General features: G+C 47.9%; 1 protein-coding gene across 3 annotated transcripts in view; it reads right to left on the bottom strand.

The window, feature by feature from the left end:
- The window catches only part of RAD51AP1 (RAD51 associated protein 1), a 268,051-nt gene that overhangs the window by 220,866 nt on the left and 27,758 nt on the right, over window positions 1–19,427 (bottom strand). For all 3 annotated transcript variants that reach the window (XM_069228423.1, XM_069228425.1, XM_069228424.1), the window contains exon 2: window positions 19,382–19,422. In XM_069228423.1, coding sequence (XP_069084524.1) covers window positions 19,382–19,422 — 41 coding nt within the window. The remainder of the gene's footprint in view (window positions 1–19,381; window positions 19,423–19,427) is intronic.

Raw genomic sequence — 19,427 nt, 5'->3', positions numbered from 1 at the left:
TTATGTGCAGTATAGTGTTATGAGTAACAGTGTATGTCTGTGCTAATGTAATGTTAATTTCAATTGAAAATGTGTTGTTACAGTGACCATGTATTAACATGAATACTCCACTCTACGCCACTCTACACCACTGCACTCTGCCCTGCACCACTCCATTTTACATCAGTCCACACCACTACACTCTACTCTACCCTTTACCACTATACTCTATGCCAATGCACTCAACATTCTACTCTACACTACTCCAGTCTAGGCCACACCAATCTACTCCGCACAATGCCACTGCACCCTAAGTCAATGCATTCTACTCTGTAAGACTCAACTGTATGCCTCTGCACTCTATACCACTTTACTCTACACCATTACACACTATGCAACTCTATGCCACTGCACTCTACCTCACACCACTCCATTCTGAAACAACCTACTCTATACCACTGCATTCTACACCATTTTACTCTTAACCCCTGCACTCTACACAATTGCACTCTATGTCACCTCACTCTACATCGCTGTACTATTCAACACTGCTCTCTACGTCACTCTACACCACTGTACTGCCACTCTACTCTGCAACACTGCACTCTCTGCCACTCTGCTCTCCACTATTCTACTCAACTGAACTCTATGCTACTCAACTCTACTCTGCGCCACTGCCCTCTGCATCACTCAACTCTGCACCACTACGCCACTGCAGTCTATGGCATTGCACTCTACGCCACTGCACTGTATTCTGTGTGCCACTCGACTCTGCGCCACTCGTCTCTATTATGCACCGCTCTAATCTACGCCAGTGCTTTCTAAAATGCTGCACTGTATGCCCCTGAATTCAATGTCACTGCACTCTACGTCACTATACACTGCAACACTCTATGCCAATGTACTCTACACCAGTCTACTCTACTCAACGTCACTCCAGTGTATGCCACTCTACGCACCTCCACACTATGCCACTCCAATACATGACACTGTCTGCCACTCCACTCTCCAAGAATCTATAACACTTCACGCCACTCTTCTCTACGTCACTAGCTTTTAGCCATGCTGAACAGCAGGCACGATTGTGTACAAACATGGCTAAAACACACTGGGAAAGCCAACAGCTTCTAGATAGGCGAGACCTACTGGCTTTGCCAATGCTTGTTTAGCTTTGACAAAGTATTTTTGTTACTGTGCAAGGCCAGACAGCTACAGACACACAGCTTGCTTCAAGTCTCTTTCTGTTGTGAGACAGCTGTCTCATCATACACATAGTATTTTTGTGATAATGTTTGAGTTACTAGAAGCCATAGCGCAAGTGGTATTTCTTTACCTTGGAAATACTAGCTTCTTGTCATTACAGGCATTCAATCTCAGCAGATGTATTTGGTGTAGTTTATCTGCCACTTTTTTTTATGTAAAAACATGTATTTTTCTTTGGTGAAAGGCAAGGCAGCTCCTGGCCCGCTGCTACAGAGTGCTTGTTGCAGATCTCTTGAACTTTCTCAATCACTGTTTATTAATACAAGTACCTTTGATTTTGAAATCATTTGAAACATTTGCTATGCTTTTGGAAGCACTTTAAAAACAAACAAAAAACATTGTGCACATTCATATATTATTTTTTTTTGCAGTTTTATATAGCACAAACTCAACCCAAAGGTACTGGAGTGCCAGTCAGGGTTGGACTGGGGTCACCATTAGGCCCGGAAAGCCAAAAAAAATAAAGTTGTCCATGTTCACAGATCACAACCTTTCCCAAAACACTGTTTAGTTAAGTTCACGGAGCTAATGATGGTAAACATTTGCAGTAATAAAAGTATTTTAAAGCTTATAGGGTATATAACATTTTTTAGCCCTAGAAACAAAAGTATTCCACTGCAGCACATCCACAGGTTTCCTGGGGCTCATCTTAAGGGCTAAATATCTTGCTCTCACCCCAAGGTCCATGAGTTTGCATCTCAACCTAAGGTCCTGTAGCCCGTGCTCAATCTTAGATCCCTGAATGTCCTTTTTGCCACCAGTCCATAACGTTTCAGTTCATCCTTAAGGTTTCGTACTTCCCATAGCCCAGCAGGTCTCCAGAGGATCTTGCTCACTGTAAGGAAATGCCTCCTTGGCATGGTTACCCCCTGACTGTTTGCCTTTGCTGATGCTAAGTTTTGATTTGAAAGTGTGCTGAGGCCTGCTAACCAGGCCCCAGCACCAGTGTTCTTTCCCTAACCTGTACTTTTGTTTTCACAATTGGCACACCCTGGCATCCAGATAAGTCCCTTGTAACTGGTACCCCTGGTACCAAGGGCCCTGATGCCAGGGAAGGTCTCTAAGGGATGCAGCATATATTATGCCACCCTGGGGAACACTCACTCAGCACAGACACACTGCTTGCCAGCTTGTGTGTGCTAGTGGGGATAAAATGACTAAGTCGACATGGCACTCCCCTCAGGGTGCCATGCCAACTTCACACTGCCTATGTAGTATAGGTAAGTCACCCCTCTAGCAGGCGTTACAGCCCTAAGGCAGGGTGCACTATACCATTGGTGAGGGCATAAGTGCATGAGCACTATGCCCCTACAGTGTCTAAGCAAAACCTGACATTGTAAGTGCAGGGTAGCCATAAGAGTATATGGTCTGGGAGTCTGTCATACACAAACTCCACAGCACCATAATGGCTACACTGAAAACTGTGAAGTTTAGTATCAAACTTCTCAGCACAATAAATGCACACTGATGCCAGTGTACATTTTATTGTAACATACACCCCCAGAAAGCACCTTAGAGGTGCCCCCTGAAACCTTAACCGACTATCCGTGTAGGCTGACTAGTTTTAGCAGCCTGTCACACACCAGATATGTTGCTGGCCACATGGGGAGAGTGCCTTTGTCACTCTGTGGCTAGTAACAAAGCCTGTACTGGGTGGAGATGCTTCACACCTCCCCCTGCAGGAACTGTACCACCTGGCGGTGAGCCTCAAAGGCTCACCCCCTTTGTTGCAGCACCCCAGGGCACTCCAGCTAGTGGAACTGCCCGCCCCCTCCGGCCACGCCCCACTTTTGGCGGCAACGCCGGAGGAGATAATGAGAAAAACAAGGAGGAGTCACTGGCCAGTCAGGACAGCCCCTATGGTGTCCTGAGCTGAGGTGACCCTAACTTTTAGACATCCTCCATCTTGCAGATGGAGGATTCCCCCAATAGGATTAGGGATGTGCCCCCCTCCCCTCAGGGAGGAGGCACAAAGAGGGTGTAGCCACCCTCAGGGCTAGTAGCCATTGGCTACTACCCCCCAGACCTAAACACACCCCTAAATTCAGTATTTAGGGGCTCCCCAGAACCTAGGAACTCAGATTCCTACAACCTAAGAAGAGGACTGCTAAGCTGAAAAACCCTGCAGAGAAGACGGAGACACCAACTGCTTTGGCACCAGCTCTACCGGCCTGTCTCTCCACTTCTAAAGACACTGCTCCAGCGACGCTTTCCACGGGGACCAGCGACCTCTGAAGCCTCAGAGGACTGCCCTGCATCTAGAAGGACCAAGAACTCCAGAGGACAGCGGCTCTGTTCATCAAAGACTGCAACTTTGAAACAACTTGCGTTTCCCGCCGGAAGCGTGAGACTTGACACTCTGCACCCGGCGCCCCCGGCTCGACTTGCGGAGAACAACCACTTCAGGGAGGACTCCCCGGCAACTACGAGACCGTGAGTAGCCAGAGTTGAGCCCCCACAGCGACGCCTGCAGAGGGAATCCCGAGGCTCCCCCTGACTGCGACTGCCTGCTTCAAAGACCCGATGCCTGGTAAAGACTCGGCATCCGCAGCCCCCAGGACCTGAAGGATCCGACCTCCAGTGCAGGAGCGACCCCCAGGTGGCCCTCTCCCTTGCCCAGGTGGTGGCTACCCCGAGGAGCCCCCCCCTTGCCTGCATCGCTGAAGAGACCCCTTGGTCTCCCATTGATTTCCATTACAAACCCGACGCTTGTTTGCACACTACACCCGGCCACCCCCGTGCCGCTGAGGGCCTTCCTTCTGTGTGGACTTGTGTCCCCCCCCCAGTGCCCTACAAAACCCCTCTGGTCTGCCCTCCGAAGACGCGGATACTTACCTGCTGGCAGACTGGAACCGGGGCAAGCCCTTCTCCATTGAAGCCTATGCGTTTTGGGCACCACTTTGACCTCTGCACCTGACCGGCCCTGAGCTGCTGGTGTGGTAACTTTGGGGTTGCTCTGAACCCCCAACGGCGGGCTACCTTGGACCAAAACTTTAACCCCGTAGGTGGTTTACTTACCTGCAAAAACGAACAAACACTTACTTCCCCCAGGAACTGTTGAAAATTGCACTGTCTAGTTTTAAAATAGCTATATGTCATTTATGTGAAAACTGTATATGCTATTTTGCTAATTCAAAGTTCCTAAAGTACATACCTGCAATACCTTTCATTTGAAGTATTACATGTAAATCTTGAACCTGTGGTTCGTAAAATAAAATAAGAAAATATATTTTTCTATACAAAAACCTATTGGCCTGGAATTGTCTCTGTCTGTGTGTTCCTCATTTATTGCCTGTGTGTGTACAACAAATGCTTAACACTACTCCTTTGATAAGCCTACTGCTCGACCACACTACCACAAAATAGAGCATTAGAATTATCTCTTTCTGCCACTATCTTACCTCTAAGGGGAACCCTTGGACTCTGTGCATACTATTCCTTACTTTGAAATAGTGCATACAGAGCCAACTTCCTACACTCACTCTTAGGAACTGAGACTTCACTGCATCCTCATGGACTAGTGACCCCTGATTATACTAAATCAGCGGCAAGAGACCCTTTGTGTTAGTGGGGAATATGTAAGCTTTGACTCACCAACACCTCAAGGTTCTAGCTTATCATCCATTAGTTCCTATAGTACACAGTTTCCCTCAGAACACGTATTCTCATTTCAACTGGTGGGTCCAATTAGGCCCTTACACTTGGATCCGGGAGGTTCCTGCCTACAGAGAGGTCCCCAGAGGTTACTGTACTATTGGATTTCTTACCCCAATACAGCCCTTTTCACCCTTAGGCTTTTTACACTCACCCTAGGATTTTTTCATATATATATATTTTTTTTGATATTCAAAGTATTTTTACAGCACTTAAGAGAGGCCATCCAGTGCTCCAAGAATGGTGAAAGGTGCATCATTTTAGTTTTATTTGCTGCTAGCATCATGTGTAAGTTTCCAACAAATGGAATGATGCAGTGCATAAATGTAAAAATAAATATACATGGTGTCAATGTCCTCATACATGCAGTTTTATAGTGCACAAACTTGGCGCAGGGGTGTTGGAGCTCTTTACATGAGCACCAGATAACATTACAAAAGGTCAGATTCATTTCTTTTTGGGCTCAGGTGGATGAAGGGATTTGCCCAGAATCACAGGATGTTGACTGGGCGCTGGAACTCAAACCTGGTTTCCCAGTTTCAAAGTTGGCCAAGGCCACAACCTCTCCCAGTTGACTGCAGGAACTAATATGGGGCAGGCAAAGAACAACAGCAAAAAGTAATTAATCCATGGAAGGGAGAGAGACAAAAAAAAAGTGGAGGGTTCCCTCCGTACCTCTCACCAATGCCCCTTCCATCAACACACCAACCAGCTCTCCAGTCCTCTCACCTGTCCCAGTCCTCTTCAAAGCAAGTGGTAACTGCTTCCCATCAGCAGCTCTGTCACACTTGGAGGGAGCCAGCGGGCAGACACACCTCATGCCGGGACAGCCGGAGCAGCCCATTGTTATTGTGCCTCTGACAATTAGCCCAGCTGGCCTTACTTCATCTGCACTGGGGCAGGCTCAGCATTTGTATGCAAAGGTTGCAACAACAGTATTTAACATTGTTCGCTTGGTGGAGTTGGAGACGGCCAAACCAAGTTGCTCTGTTTAATAAACTGACAAACCAGCCCACCAATTGGCATCAGCCACAGGCCCATCGGCCGATGGACAATTGTCCGCCTTGCCAATCTCAGGCTGGATCCAGTTACATTAATAAGGACATTTTGGCATAGGGAAGACTAAGGGCCTAATTTAGATTCCTATGGGTTTTAGATTTCAGCAGACGGGATATCCATCACCGTTGTGATGGAGTAACCCCTCAGCCGAAATCTAAATCTGGCCCTACGTGATTTGCCTAGAATCCCAGGATGTTGCTCAGAAGCTGGAACTTGAATCTGAGTCGCCAGTTCCAAAGTAGGCAGCTCTGGCTGTTATGCCACACCCTCCCCCTATCCTATTGGTGAACAGAGTTCACTGTTTTCCTCCTGTGTGGTGTGTTACCTGTGGATACTGCAGAAACGTACAAGTACGCCGAGGGATGTCGTAACATACTAATAGACATGCTTCAGCCAATCTCCTTGTCGGACTTGAACCTCCTACCTATCTGTCTGACTCTCTTGCTCCCCCCTATTTTTTCTCCATTTGTATCTCTCTTGTTCTTCTCTACATCCTTCTTTATCTTCCTATCTCTCTTGCTTTTTCTCACTCTCACTTTGTTCTGTCTCATAATCTGTCCCATTCCCCCCCCATATCCCTGTTCTTGCCTTAACTTCATAAATATGCACTCTCCCCTTCTCTTTTTCTCACTTCATCACATGGCAGGTTTTAGGAACACTGAGGCTCGATTATAAAGAGTTAACGAAAGGCAGGGTAGCAACCAAAGGTCTGGTTACGTTGGGATTGTTACTTTTTTAACACAAACCTGATGCAAAGTGTTTAGATTGGATTTCCTATGCATCACAAGTCGTTGTTTGTATTGGAAAGTAACCTAAAGTGATGCAAAGTTGCTCAATGCTCTGCCTTGTGTTACTTTGTGTCAAAGGGGTGTTCCATGGGTGGTGCATGAGCGTTCCCATACAACCACCCCTGAGTTTTGATGCAAATCCCAATTTACAAAGATTTGCACACAGGGATTGGTGCCAAAATCCTGAGCTGCATTATGGAGCACACATACAAAGTGAGGAAAGCCTTAAAGTACATTTTTTTTTTTTTTTTTTTCAGGAATGAACTCCTTCCAAAACAAAAATTATGCTTCAGACAATGCTGACTCCCTTGCACAATGGTGTAAGGGTGTCTGCATTAGGGCATGGCATCCAAAGAAACACCAGCACAGGTAGAGAGAAAAACAACATCCATATCTTAGTACATACAGTGCCATTCTGCTAACTAACTTTCCTGCAAGGCCCGTTGATGAAGAGTTCTAGATTTATCCTTTTCTTATCAGAATGGGTTAGATGTCTCCGAAGTGAGCAAGTTGCCCCCTATGAACAACAAGACTGGTCTAATGAACCATCTATGTAGGTATCTATCCTGGAGGACATGCAGGGGCATGGCATTGGTGGTGAAGTTTCAGCAGTGGTAGTTTTTTCGTAAAACATTGTTTCTGATGGATACAACTACCTGTGGATTCCTCACTTATTGAATTCTCCCCTTGCGCCAGCTTTCGACGGAAATCTTCTTCCTAGCTTCCGCACGTCGACGAGGACGTCACAATTGCCCACACGACGGCGTCCGACGTCATATAGGCAATAAGAGGTCCTCGCCGACGTGCCGACGTCAGTTCCCTTTTTTCCGTGCCATTCTAACGATGGTTATTCTTCGAGGGAGCTACTGTTGCTACTCTGCGTAGTTTCAGTTACTGTTACTGTTTCTTTCTTCGAGAGAGAAAGAATGTCTCAAAGAAAGTCTGGTTTTAAGCCCTGCAATGAGTGCGGAGGCAAAATGTCGGGGACGGACCCGCATTCAGACTGTTTGCGGTGTCTCAGCTCCGACCACGACGTTGACAAATGTGACTCTTGTCAACAGATGAACGCGAAGGCGTTAAAAGAGCGAGAGGCAAAGCTCTTTTTGGCAAAGTCCAAGAAAAAAGAAAAGCGGCATTGACGCAAGTCATCTTCTCCGAAGTCGCATCGGCGTCATCGTGACTCCCGGCGTCGTCGTGAATCTCGGCGCCGGTCGAGTAGGGAGAGATCGCGTTCGAGGTCACCTTCAGCTCGACGCCGTAAAACATGGGAAGTTAGCCCTACCATCTCTCCGTAGCCGCCTCTTGCATCACCGGGTTCACCAGCTTCGCCGACGTCGCCTTTGAATCCACCATCTATGTTTGAGGTTCCTCAGCGTTAGGAGTTCTCACCAGCTTCTCAGACGCCGGGGCCGGCGCCGATGTCACCTCGAGCCCAGGCTCCACAGTATCCGGCTTTACCGGCCCCAGGAACCGACAGTTCCGCATTTTTAAATGCGATGTTTGCTATCTTTCAACAGATGGCTCCAGGTGGTGGACCGGCTGGCCCTTCGGGTCCTTTGGCCTTCAACATGGGTGCTCCGGCTCTGTTACGACCGGTGCCTTTCATGCCCTTCCTTCCTATGGAAGGTGTTGACTCGGCGCCGGTTCCTATGGCGTCATCTTCACAGCCGGTGACGCCGACTAGATCCGCGCGTCCGGCGCCGGACCGTTCTCCTGTCCATCCTTTGCCTCATACGGTGCCAAAGAAGTCCACGGCGCCGATGGATCCGGCGTCGGATGGATCAGAGGATCGGCGTCAAGCTTTGACGTCGGCTGAAGCCATGTCGACGCCTAGAACTGAAGCCAGGTTGCATTCAAGAAGGCTTGCTCTTCGCCTTCTTGAGGAGCAGGAGTATCAGAAGCAGGCATTGGAGGAAGGAGAGATTGACGAACCTCTTGGGGATCTCCAAGGTTTAGATACAGCTAGTGGTTTGGACAACTCTCCAGAATGGGACTTAACATCTCCTGGAGAGCATACAGAGGAGGCTGCTTCATTCCACTCTGTAATAAAGAAAGCAGCTGATTTTTTGGACCTTCCCTTGCCGGTGTCTGAGCCTAAGCCCAATATTTTAACAGAGGTTTTACATCCTGCTTCGACGGTTGCAGAGCCACTTCTGCCTTTTAATGAGGCTCTGTTAGATCCAATTCTAGAAATCTGGAAGAAGCCAGTGTCATCTTCGGCAGTTAATAGATCTGTGGCTCGCAGATATCGAGTGGCTCCTGCGGACCCAGGCTTTTTGTCCAGGCACCCAACCCCTGAGAGTATTGATAATCAAAAAGTCAAATATGACTATATAATTAGTAAATTGTGATAGACTGTCCACAATCCATACACAGTCATATATTATTAACCTCAAGCAATGTAGGTTCTCATAATTTTATATAATGAAAATATTTATTTCAAAATTTGGTGACAATGATAAATAACATACAACACTAAACCCCTACAGTAGACAACCAACCAACACAAAAGACATAATGTAAATAGATACAATAAAAGTCCATAATCTAACACAGAAATGAACTATGAGTCAAAGGACCGGATCATATTTTGTTGAATCCACATGTAACATCAGCCGACACGTGTTTCGTCCACACACTGGACTTCAAGGCTTAATCTCTCCATTTACCACTTTTATCTCCAAATGCTATTCAAATCTCTTGGTATTGACCGCACTAAGCTTGTTCATTGTACAAAAAAACCGCAACTGATTTTCATTTTTTTGGATAATATAATTTTAGTTCATCAGCTTATAGTTGGTCCTGTATCCTCGTAACGTGCCTATAATAGCAATGTGCGTCCCGTGTTGCTTCGTTGTGGTTATTGCAACGAAGCAACACAGGACACGGATTGCTATTATGCGGTGTTGATTCTGGTCTCCGATGCTCAAGCTGCGGCAACCCAAGTGATCCAGTCTTGGCTGGATACGATTGACTCTGTGGCCAGGGGCATGGGCACTGCTGTTGCTACAAGGAGGCAGGCCTGGCTTCGTTCCTCTGGTTTCTCGTCGGATGTCCAGTCAGCCCTGCTGGATCTTCCCTTCGATGGGGATAAACTTTTTGGCTCCAAGGCGGACTCTGCCCTAGAGAGATTTAAGGAGAGTAGGGCCACGGCGAAGTCTTTAGGCTTGCAGGCCTCCTCTTCTGTTTCGTCCAGACTCTTTAGAAGATTTAGGGGGTTTGGTTGTGGTTCATCCTCCTCGTTTCGAGGCAGATTTCAACAACAACCCGCCTCTGCTCTCTCCTACAGATCGTACAGAGGGAGGGGTAGGGTCCAAACCAGGGGAGCCGCCCAGCAGCACTCTGCCTCTTCCTCTTCCTCTGGAGGGGTGCAGCATGGGAAGCAGCCTTAGTCTTCCACCAATTCCTTCTCATACCACTCCTGTAGGGGGGAGGTTATTGAAATTTCTCCGCAAGTGGGAGAATATAACATCAGACTCCTGGGTCACCAGCATTGTGGGGAAAGGCTATGCGCCCTTCCCTTTCGGGAGTTTCCACCCCCCATCCCGCCCCGCCCTTCCTACTGTTCAGAAGAGCATCTCCTGTTACTAGAACAGGAGGTTCAAGTCCTCCTTTAAAAGGGTGCAGTAGAGTTGGTTCCAGAGCAGGAGAGGGGTCAGGGTTGTTACTCACGATACTTCCTGATCCCCAAGAAGGATGGTCGTTTGAGGCCAATCCTGGACCTGAGGATCTTGAATTGGTTCCTCAAACAGGAAAAGTTCAAGATGCTGACCCTAGCACAGGTGCTTTTGGCGTTGAACGAAGGAGATTGGATGGTGTCTGTCGACTTGAATGATGCTTACTTTCATATCCCAATACTCAAGTCGCACAGGAAGTATCTTCGGTTTGTGGTGGGATCGCGGCACTATCAGTTTGCGGTCCTCCCGTTTGGTCTTATTTCAGCACCTCGAGTCTTCACAAAGGTAATGGCGGTGGTTGCGGCAGAGCTCAGAAGGAAGGGGATAGCGGTATTCCCTTATCTGGACGACTGGTTGATCAAAGCCAAGTCTCCGGAGCTAGTGTTGCGTCACCTGCAGTCGACAACCCTGTTGTTGTCCGACCTGGGTTTTTCTGTGAACGTGCCCAAATCTCACCTGGAGCCCTCTCAGCGCCTCCTGTTCATAGGGCCAATACTGGATACAACATTGAATTGCGCCTTTCCTCCGCCTCAGCGGATTCAGGACATTCAGGCGTTGGTTCCAACGTTTCAAAGTGGAGCGGTCATTCCAGTCCTCAAGGTCCTACGTCTGCTCGGTCTGTTTGCTTCCTGCATTCTGTTGGTCACTCACGCTCGCTGGACATGAGGGCTCTTCAGTGGTGCCTCCGGAAGCAGTGGTCTCAACACAAAGGAGATCTCGAGGGATCGGTAAAGATCTCCAGGGACGCTGCAGTGGATCTAAGATGGTGGATTGCAGACGGCAATCTTTCTCAAGGAAGGCCGTTTTCACAACCTCCGCCGGTGACCACAGTAATAACGGATGCTTCCACCCTAGGGTGGGGAGCTCATCTGGGGGACCTGGAGGTCAAAGGTCTTTGGTCTCCAGTGGAACAGATGTTTCATATAAATCTGTTGGAGTTGCGGGCTATACGTTTGGCTCTCAAGGCCTTTGTCCCTTCCCTTCGCGGTCAGTCGGTTCAGGTCTTGACGGACAATACTACAGCGATGTGGTATATAAACAAACAGGGAGGAGTAGAGTCATACCTTCTCTGCAGAGAAGCTCTGCGGCTATGGTCCTGGGCAAGGGATTATCGGATTTGCTTGGTAGCCGGAGTCTTGAATGTGCGTGCAGACAGTCTCAGTCGTTACTTCTCCACTGATCACGAGTGGCGTCTTCACCCAGATCTAGTCCGACAGATCTTCCAGATGTGGGGAATCCCTCAGGTAGATCTTTTTGCCACTAAGGAGAACTCGCACTGCCCGTTGTTCTGCAGCCTCCAGTATCCGGTGCAAGGAACGTTGGGGGACGCGTTTCAGATGTCCTGGTGTGACCAGTTGCTTTACGCGTTTCCCCCCATACCTTTGATTCCTCGGGTTCTGAGGAAAATTCGCCAAGACCAGGCACAAGTCAACTTAATATCTCCGGATTGGACAAGAAGGGTATGGTATTCAGATCTTCTCCAACTATCTCTGTGCCCCCCGCTCCGTCTCCCTCTCAGGGCAGACCTCCTCTCACAATCGCAGGGGCAAATTTTACACCCCCACCTCCAGAGCCTGCACCTTCATGCCTGGAGATTGAACGGGGCAACCTGAGTTCCTTTTCTCTCCCACCTGAGGTAGTGGATGTTATTTTATCGGCCAGGCGACACGCCACTAAATCTATCTACGCTAGCAGGTGGGCTAAATTTGTGTGTTGGTGTGGAGAAAGACAAATTGATCCCTTACGTGCCCACTTATCAGATGTTTTGTCTTTTGCTTTGAACCTGGCGTAGAAGGGTTGTGCATTGGCTAAAATCAAGGGCTATTTGTCGGCCCTGTCAGCCTTTCTGTGTCTTCCAGACCAACCTTCCTCATTTAAATCTCTATTAGTATTAAGATTTTTTAAAGGTCTCATCAATAAATTTCCTCCCACTCCTTTCATTATGCCTCAGTGGGATTTAAATCTAGTCTTAACATTTCTGATGGGCTCGCCGTTTGAGCCAATGCATTCTTGCCCTATAAGGTTATTGGTTTTGAAGACTGTTTTCCTTGTTGCAATTACTTCAGCTAGAAGAGTGAGTGAGCTGCAGGCTCTTTCTGTTAAGCCCCCGTATACATCCTTCTATGTAGATAAGGTGGTGTTGAGGACCAAGGCTGCTTTCTTGCCGAAGGTTGTTTCACGCTTCCATATGGGCCAATCTATTACTCTCTCCTCTTTTTATCCTCCACCTCATCCTTCAAAAGAGGAAGAAAGACTACATCGTTTGGACCCGAGAAGAACGTTGAGCTTCTTCGTGGACAGAACAAAGGCGTTTAGATTGGAGGATCAACTCTTCATCGGGTACGTGGGAAAGAGGAGAGGAAGGGCAGTCCACAAGAGAACACTCTCCAGGTGGGTCATTCTTTGCATTAAGCTGTGTTATTATTTGGCAAAGAAAGAACCCCCTGATGGAATAAGAGCTCATTCCACCAGAGCTAAGTCGGCCTCTTCGGCTTTGGCTAGGGGTGTTCCTGTGGTTGACATCTGCAAGGCCACAACTTGGTCATCCCTCCACACTTTTGCAAAACATTATTGCTTAGATTCGGAGGTTAGGAGGGATGGCCATTTTGCACGGTCAGTGCTGCAGGATTTCTTGGTTTGAACATTCAGGCACCCTCCACCGAGTGCGGTACTGCTTTGGGACTCTATTCAATAAGTGAGGAATCCACAGGTAGTTGTATCCATCAGAATAACGAGTTACTTACCTTCGGTAACGCCTTTTCTGGTGGATACATTAGCTACTTGTGGATTCCTCACGGTCCCTCCCGCCTCCCGGTTGCCTGTCTGGTCTTACCAAGCTATCCTTGGGTGTGCTCCTCTTGGTGGTTGATGGTTTTCAAATATAATGTTTATATTTATGTATATAAGTTCATTAAAAAAAAAAAAGAAGAGAAAGGAGAGTTTGTAAGATCGCGATGTACAGTATTGACATTTTGGAATGATGTTTTTATCTTTTGGTGTAATTAAATATTGTTATATGATTAATTATTTAAATGGCCTATTCGTCTCAGAGGCACGTAAAAAATGTTGGTACTGACGTCGGCGAGGACCTCTTATTGCCTATATGACATCAGACGGCGTCGCATGGGCAATTGTGACGTCCTCGTCAACGTGCGGAAGCTAGGAAGAAGATTTCCGTCGAAAGCTGGCGCAAGGGGAGAATTCAATAAGTGAGGAATCCACAGGTAGCTAATGTATCCACCAGAAAAGGCGTTACCGAAGGTAAGTAACTCGTTCGTTTAGGCTTGGAAGCAGGATTTCAAACAGAGCTATCAACTCAGCTATTCCACTGGCCAATACCTTTCACAATGAGGATTTTTGCTGTGACTGTAGTGCTTAAAATCAGACATACAGATGCTACCTGTTAGACATGACAGCCTTAGGGTGGTCACCCCTAACTTATCTGCCTCCCTAATATTTTTGGATACTGTTTTTGCTGGTTTTAGGACTCTCCGCACTTTACCACTGCTAACAAGTGCTAAAGCGCATATGCTCTCTCCCTTAAAACATGGTGACATTGGCTCATACACAATTGCCTTATTTAATTTACTTATAGGTCCCTAGTATAGTGCATTTCATGTGCCCAGGGCCTGGAGATTAAATGCTACTAGGGGGCCTGCAGCACTGATTGTTCTACCCACATAAGTAGCCCCCTAACCAAGTCTCAGGCCTACCATTGCGAGGCGTGCGTGTACAGTTTCACTGCCAATTCGACTTGGCATTTGAAACTACTTGCCAACCCTTAAACTCCCCTTTTTCTACATATAAGTCATCACTAACGTAGGCTCTAGGTAACCCATAGGGCAGGGTGCTATGTAGGGAAAAGGCAGGACATGCACCTGTGTAGTTCATATATGTCCTGGTAGTGTAAAACTCCTAAATTCATTTTACACTGCTGTGAGGACTGCTCCTTTCATGGTAGACTCTGATCTGAAAGGAGTAACAAGGGAATATTTAGTAGTGAAGTTGGATTTAATATTACTATTTTAGAAATGCCACTTTTAGAAAGTGAGCATTTCTCTGCACTTAAATCCTTCTGTGCCTTACAATCCATGTCTGTCTGGGTTAGTAGCTGCCTTCTGCATTCCACTCAGACAACCCCATACACAGGATGCTCAGTCACACCTGCACACATCTGCATACTGAATGGGTCTTCCTGGGCTGGGAGGTTGAGAGGTCTGACACTTACATGTCAAAGGACAGTGGCCTGCTCTCACACAATGGACTGCCAAACACCCTCTACTGGGACCCTGGCAGACAGGATGGAACTGAAAGAGGACCTTGTGCTCTTCTAAGCCACTCTTTTAAGTCCCCCCACTTCAAAGGCACATTTGGGTATTTAAACAGAGCCTCTGACCCTACCAACTCTGACACTTCTGGACAAGATACCACTGGGGAAGATACTCTGAACCAGAACCTGCAACCTGCCAAGAGAAGCTGCCTGGCTGCCCAAAGGACTCACCTGACTGCTTTGCTGAAAAGGACTGCTGCCTTGCTGTTGCCCTGCTGCCTCGCTGCCCTCTGGCTCTGCTGAGAAGTGCTCTCCAAGGGCTTGGATTGAGTTTGCCTCCTGTTTTCTGAAGTCTCAGGGCCAAAAATACCTAATCTCTGCAAAGAACTCCTTGTGCGGTGAAACTTCGATGCATATCCTGCCAGAAACAACACATAGGCCCTCATTGAACCGCCAAGCAGCCGCCTAGGCAGCCGCAAACCCGCCGGCCACATTACAACATACCGGCTGGGGAGGCGGGGGAAACAGAGTTTCCGCCCACCGGCCCAGCGGGGATGTCGCCGTAACATTGCAGCCGGCTCCTGATGAAGCCGGCGGTGTTACGGCCGTGCGACAGGTGCAGCTGCACCCGTCGTGCTTTTCTCTGTCTGCTGTGCAAACAGTGAAAAGCAGGGTGGTGGTGTGCCTGGGGGCCCCACGACTCCCTTTCCATGGGCTGATGGGAAGGGGAGTCATAAACCCCAGGATTATAACCGCCAGGACAATGATGTAAAAAAAAACACCGGTCCCGGCGGTGCGACTGCGGCGCTACCGGCGCGGTCATAATATGGCGATTTGTGCCGCCAGCCTGTTGGTGGTACGATCACCAAAACAACCCTGGTGGTCTTTGATCGCCACGGTTGTAATGAGGACCATAGTCTGCATTGCGGTGGGAAAGTCACGGCACGCCAAACCGTAACGACGCAGGCCAGCTCCCTGAGTGGAGATCGACGCAGTGCCAGCGCTGCGACCGGAACTTCGACGCACGGCCTACTGGATCAATGCAAAGCAGAGCCGGAACAGGGCAGTCCAACTTTCAGCAAGAAGAATCAACACAGCACCTTCCGTGCAACAGAAATTTCCCTGCATCGCCCACTGGATCGACCCCATCGACGCAGCTCCTGTGACTTCGTCCTGCGCGCTGAGGATTTCTCTGCATCATCCCCGGGCATCCAAATACCCCGCAACCCGAAGAGGATCCAAGTACGCTCAACGGAAATCGACGGAAGGCCCTGACTGCATGAAAAAAAAAAAAAACAATGCATTGTCTGTGTGCGGACGGAGAAACCGGCACCCCCCGTTTTCCACGCATCTCATCCTCTGCAGTCCCTTGCGGATAATTTAGACGGAAACCAGGAACTTTGTGCATGCAAGAGACACTTATTGCTTTTAAGAACTCAAGACTTTTTTTCATCATTTTCTAAAGTGATAGTTCAACGTGTACTTATCAAATCTTGATCGTTTTGACCTGCATTTAATCAGATAAATATTCTCTATTTTTCTAAACCTGTGTGGTGTATTTTTGTGGTGTTTATACTGTGTTAAAGCATGATTTATTGCACAAATACTTTACATATTGCCTTCTAAGTTAAGCCCGACTATTCAGTGCCAAGCTACCAGAAGGGGGGCACAGGATAATTTGGATTGTGCGACTTACCATGACTGGAGTGAGGGTCCTTGCTTGGACAGGGGGTAACCTGACTGCCAACCAAAGACCCCATTTCTAACACTACCCATGAGGAGTCTGGACATATGTAAGGAAAAGGCTCCCTGTTGCAGTTACCCCCCACTTTTTGCCTGATACTGATGCTGACTTAACTGAGAAGTGTGCTGGGACCCTGCTAACCGGGCCCCAGCACCAGAGTTCTTTCACCTAAAATGTACCATTGTTTCCACAGTTGGCACACCCCTGGCACACAGATAAGTCCCTTGTAAAAGGTACCAGTGGTACCAAGGGCCCTGTGACCAGGGAAGGACCCCAAGGGCTGCAGCATATGTTGTGCCACCCTAAGGGACTCCTCACCTAACACATGCAAACTGCCATTGCAGACTGTGTGTGTTGGTGGGGAGAAAAAGGCAAAGTCGACATGGCATCCCCCTCAGGATGCCATGCACACAAAATACTGCCTGTGGCATAGGTAAGTCACCCCCTCTAGCCGGCCTTACAGCCGCACTATACCACAGGTGAGGGCATAGATGCATGAGCTATATGCCCCTACAGTGTCTAAGTCTATTCTTAGACATTGTAAGTACAGTTGTGGCCATATTAATTATATGGTCTGGGAGTTTGTCAAAAACGAACTCCACAGCTCCATAATGGCTACACTTAATACTGGGAAGTTTGGTATCAAACTTCTCAGAATGTTAAACCCACACTGATGCCAGTGTTGGATTTATTAAAAAATGCACACAGAGGGCATCTTAGAGATGCCCCCTGTATTTTACCCAGTTGTTCAGTGCAGGACTGACTGGTCTCTGCCAGCCTGTTGTTGAGAGACGAGTTTCTGACCCCATGTGGTGAGGGCCTTTGTGCTCTCTGAGGACAGAAACAAAAGCCTGCTCTGGGTGGAGGTGCTTCACACCTCCCCCCTGCAGGAACTGTAACACCTAGCAGTGAGCCTCAAAGGCTCAGGTTTTGTGCTACAATGCCCCAGGGCACTCCAGCTAGTGGAGATCCCCGCCCCCTGGACACAGCCCCCACTTTTGGCGGCAAGTCCAGGGGAGATAATGAGAAAAACAAGGAGGAGTCACCAACCTGTCAGGACAGCCTCTAAGGTGTTCTGAGCTGAGGTGACCCCTGCCTTTAGAAATCCTCCATCTTGATTTTGGAGGATTCCCCAAATAGGAATAGGGATGTGCCCGCCTCCCCTCAGGGAGGAGGCACAAAGAGGGTGTAGCCACCCTCAAGGACAGTAGCCACTGGCTACTGCCCTCCCAGACCTAAACACACCCCTAAATTCAGTATTTGGGGGCTCCCCAGAACCTAGGAAATTAGATTCCTGCAACCTGAAGATGAAGAAGGACTACTGACCTGAAGCCCTGCAGAGAAGACGGAGACGACAACTGCTTTGGCCCCAGCCCTACCGGCCTGTCTCCCCACTTCAAGAAAAACTGCAACAGCGACGCATCCAACAGGGACCAGCGACCTCTGAAGCCTCAGAGGACTGCCCTGCATCTAAAAGGACCAAGAAGCTCCTGAGAATAGCGGACCTGTTCAACAGAGGAAATCCAGAGGCTCCCCCTGACCGCGACTGCCTGCTTCAAGGAACCAGACTCCTGGACACCACACTGCACCCGCAGCCCCCAGGACCTGAAGGAACGGAACTCTAGTGCAGGAGCGACCCCCAGGTGACCCTCTGCCTAGCCCAGGTGGTGGCTACCCCGAGGAGCCCCCCCGTGCCTGCCTGCATCGTTGAAGAGACCCCCAGGTCTCCCCATTGATTCCCATTGGAAACCCGATGCCGGTTTGCACTCTGCACCCGGCCACCCCTGTGCCGCTGAGGGTGTAATTTCTGTGCCTGCTTGTGTCCCCCCCTGTGCCCTACAAAACCCCCCTGGTATACCTGCCGAAGTCAAGGGAACTTACCTGCTGGCAGACTGGAACCGGGGCACCCCTATTTCCATTGAAGCCTATGTGTTTTGGGCACCACTTTGACCTCTGCACCTGACCGGCCCGAGCTGCTGGTGTGATAACTTTGGGGTTGCCTTGAACCCCCAACGGTGGGCTACCTTGGAACCAACTTTGAACCCTGTAAGTGTTTTACTTACCTGTGAACCTAACATTTACTTCCCTCCCCCAGGAACTGTTGATTATTGCATGGAGTTGTGAATGCCTATGTTTGCACATTAAAGACAGAGTTGTTTGATTTGACATTGTTAGAATGAATGAGTAGATAAGTTAACAAATCAAAATCCTTTGTATAGTACTCAAGAACAACAAAATGATGGCATTAAAGTGATGTGGAACAATTATAGAAAGTCTATGTACTTAGCTACAGGAAGAGATGAGTACTTAGACAGATGAGGTAAGCACATTGATAAACAGCAAAACTGATAGATGATTGGCTATTGAGAAATGTGTTAATCGATCTGTCACTCTTTCATCTATCTATGCACCCTGTTAACCCTTCAGTAAAGTTTTCTCACAATCTCACCCATCAGTTCACATTAAACACTGCATGGGCATTGGGCTTTTATGGGAAAGTAAGCAGGATGAAATAGGGAAAACATCTGGAAAAAAAAAAAAAAAATAAGCATGAGGGAAGCAAATCACCATAAGTATCCAAACAGAACATTCATTTAACAAATATGGGGAGGACGAAAGGAATACAAACGGTTTATAATCTTAAAATGGACAAGGGAATAAGAGGAGGGATTCTTATGCAGCATTCTATAGTAATCCAGACCCTATAACGAGACATAGCCTTTAAGATCTTCACAGTATTGCCCATGATACAGTGGGAAGACGTTTCATGTATTTTGACTAGAGTTACTTTGAATTGGCTGGTTCATTAAGGTGCAATCAAGCACAAACAATTAAAGGAGAAACACTACAAATGAACATTTATGTATTATTTTAAAAAGTGAACTGTGTTAATTGGTCAATCAAGTTGTAGTGTATTCCAAGATGAACCATTGTGCCCTCTACTTACCATCGTCTTCAAATTCTGAGTAATTAATCAGTTTCATAGTCCTGCA

Source organism: Pleurodeles waltl, chromosome 4_1 (genome assembly GCF_031143425.1).
Source record: "Pleurodeles waltl isolate 20211129_DDA chromosome 4_1, aPleWal1.hap1.20221129, whole genome shotgun sequence".
NCBI classification, from domain to species: domain Eukaryota; kingdom Metazoa; phylum Chordata; class Amphibia; order Caudata; family Salamandridae; genus Pleurodeles; species Pleurodeles waltl.
This window is presented reverse-complemented; position numbering and strand designations above follow the sequence as displayed.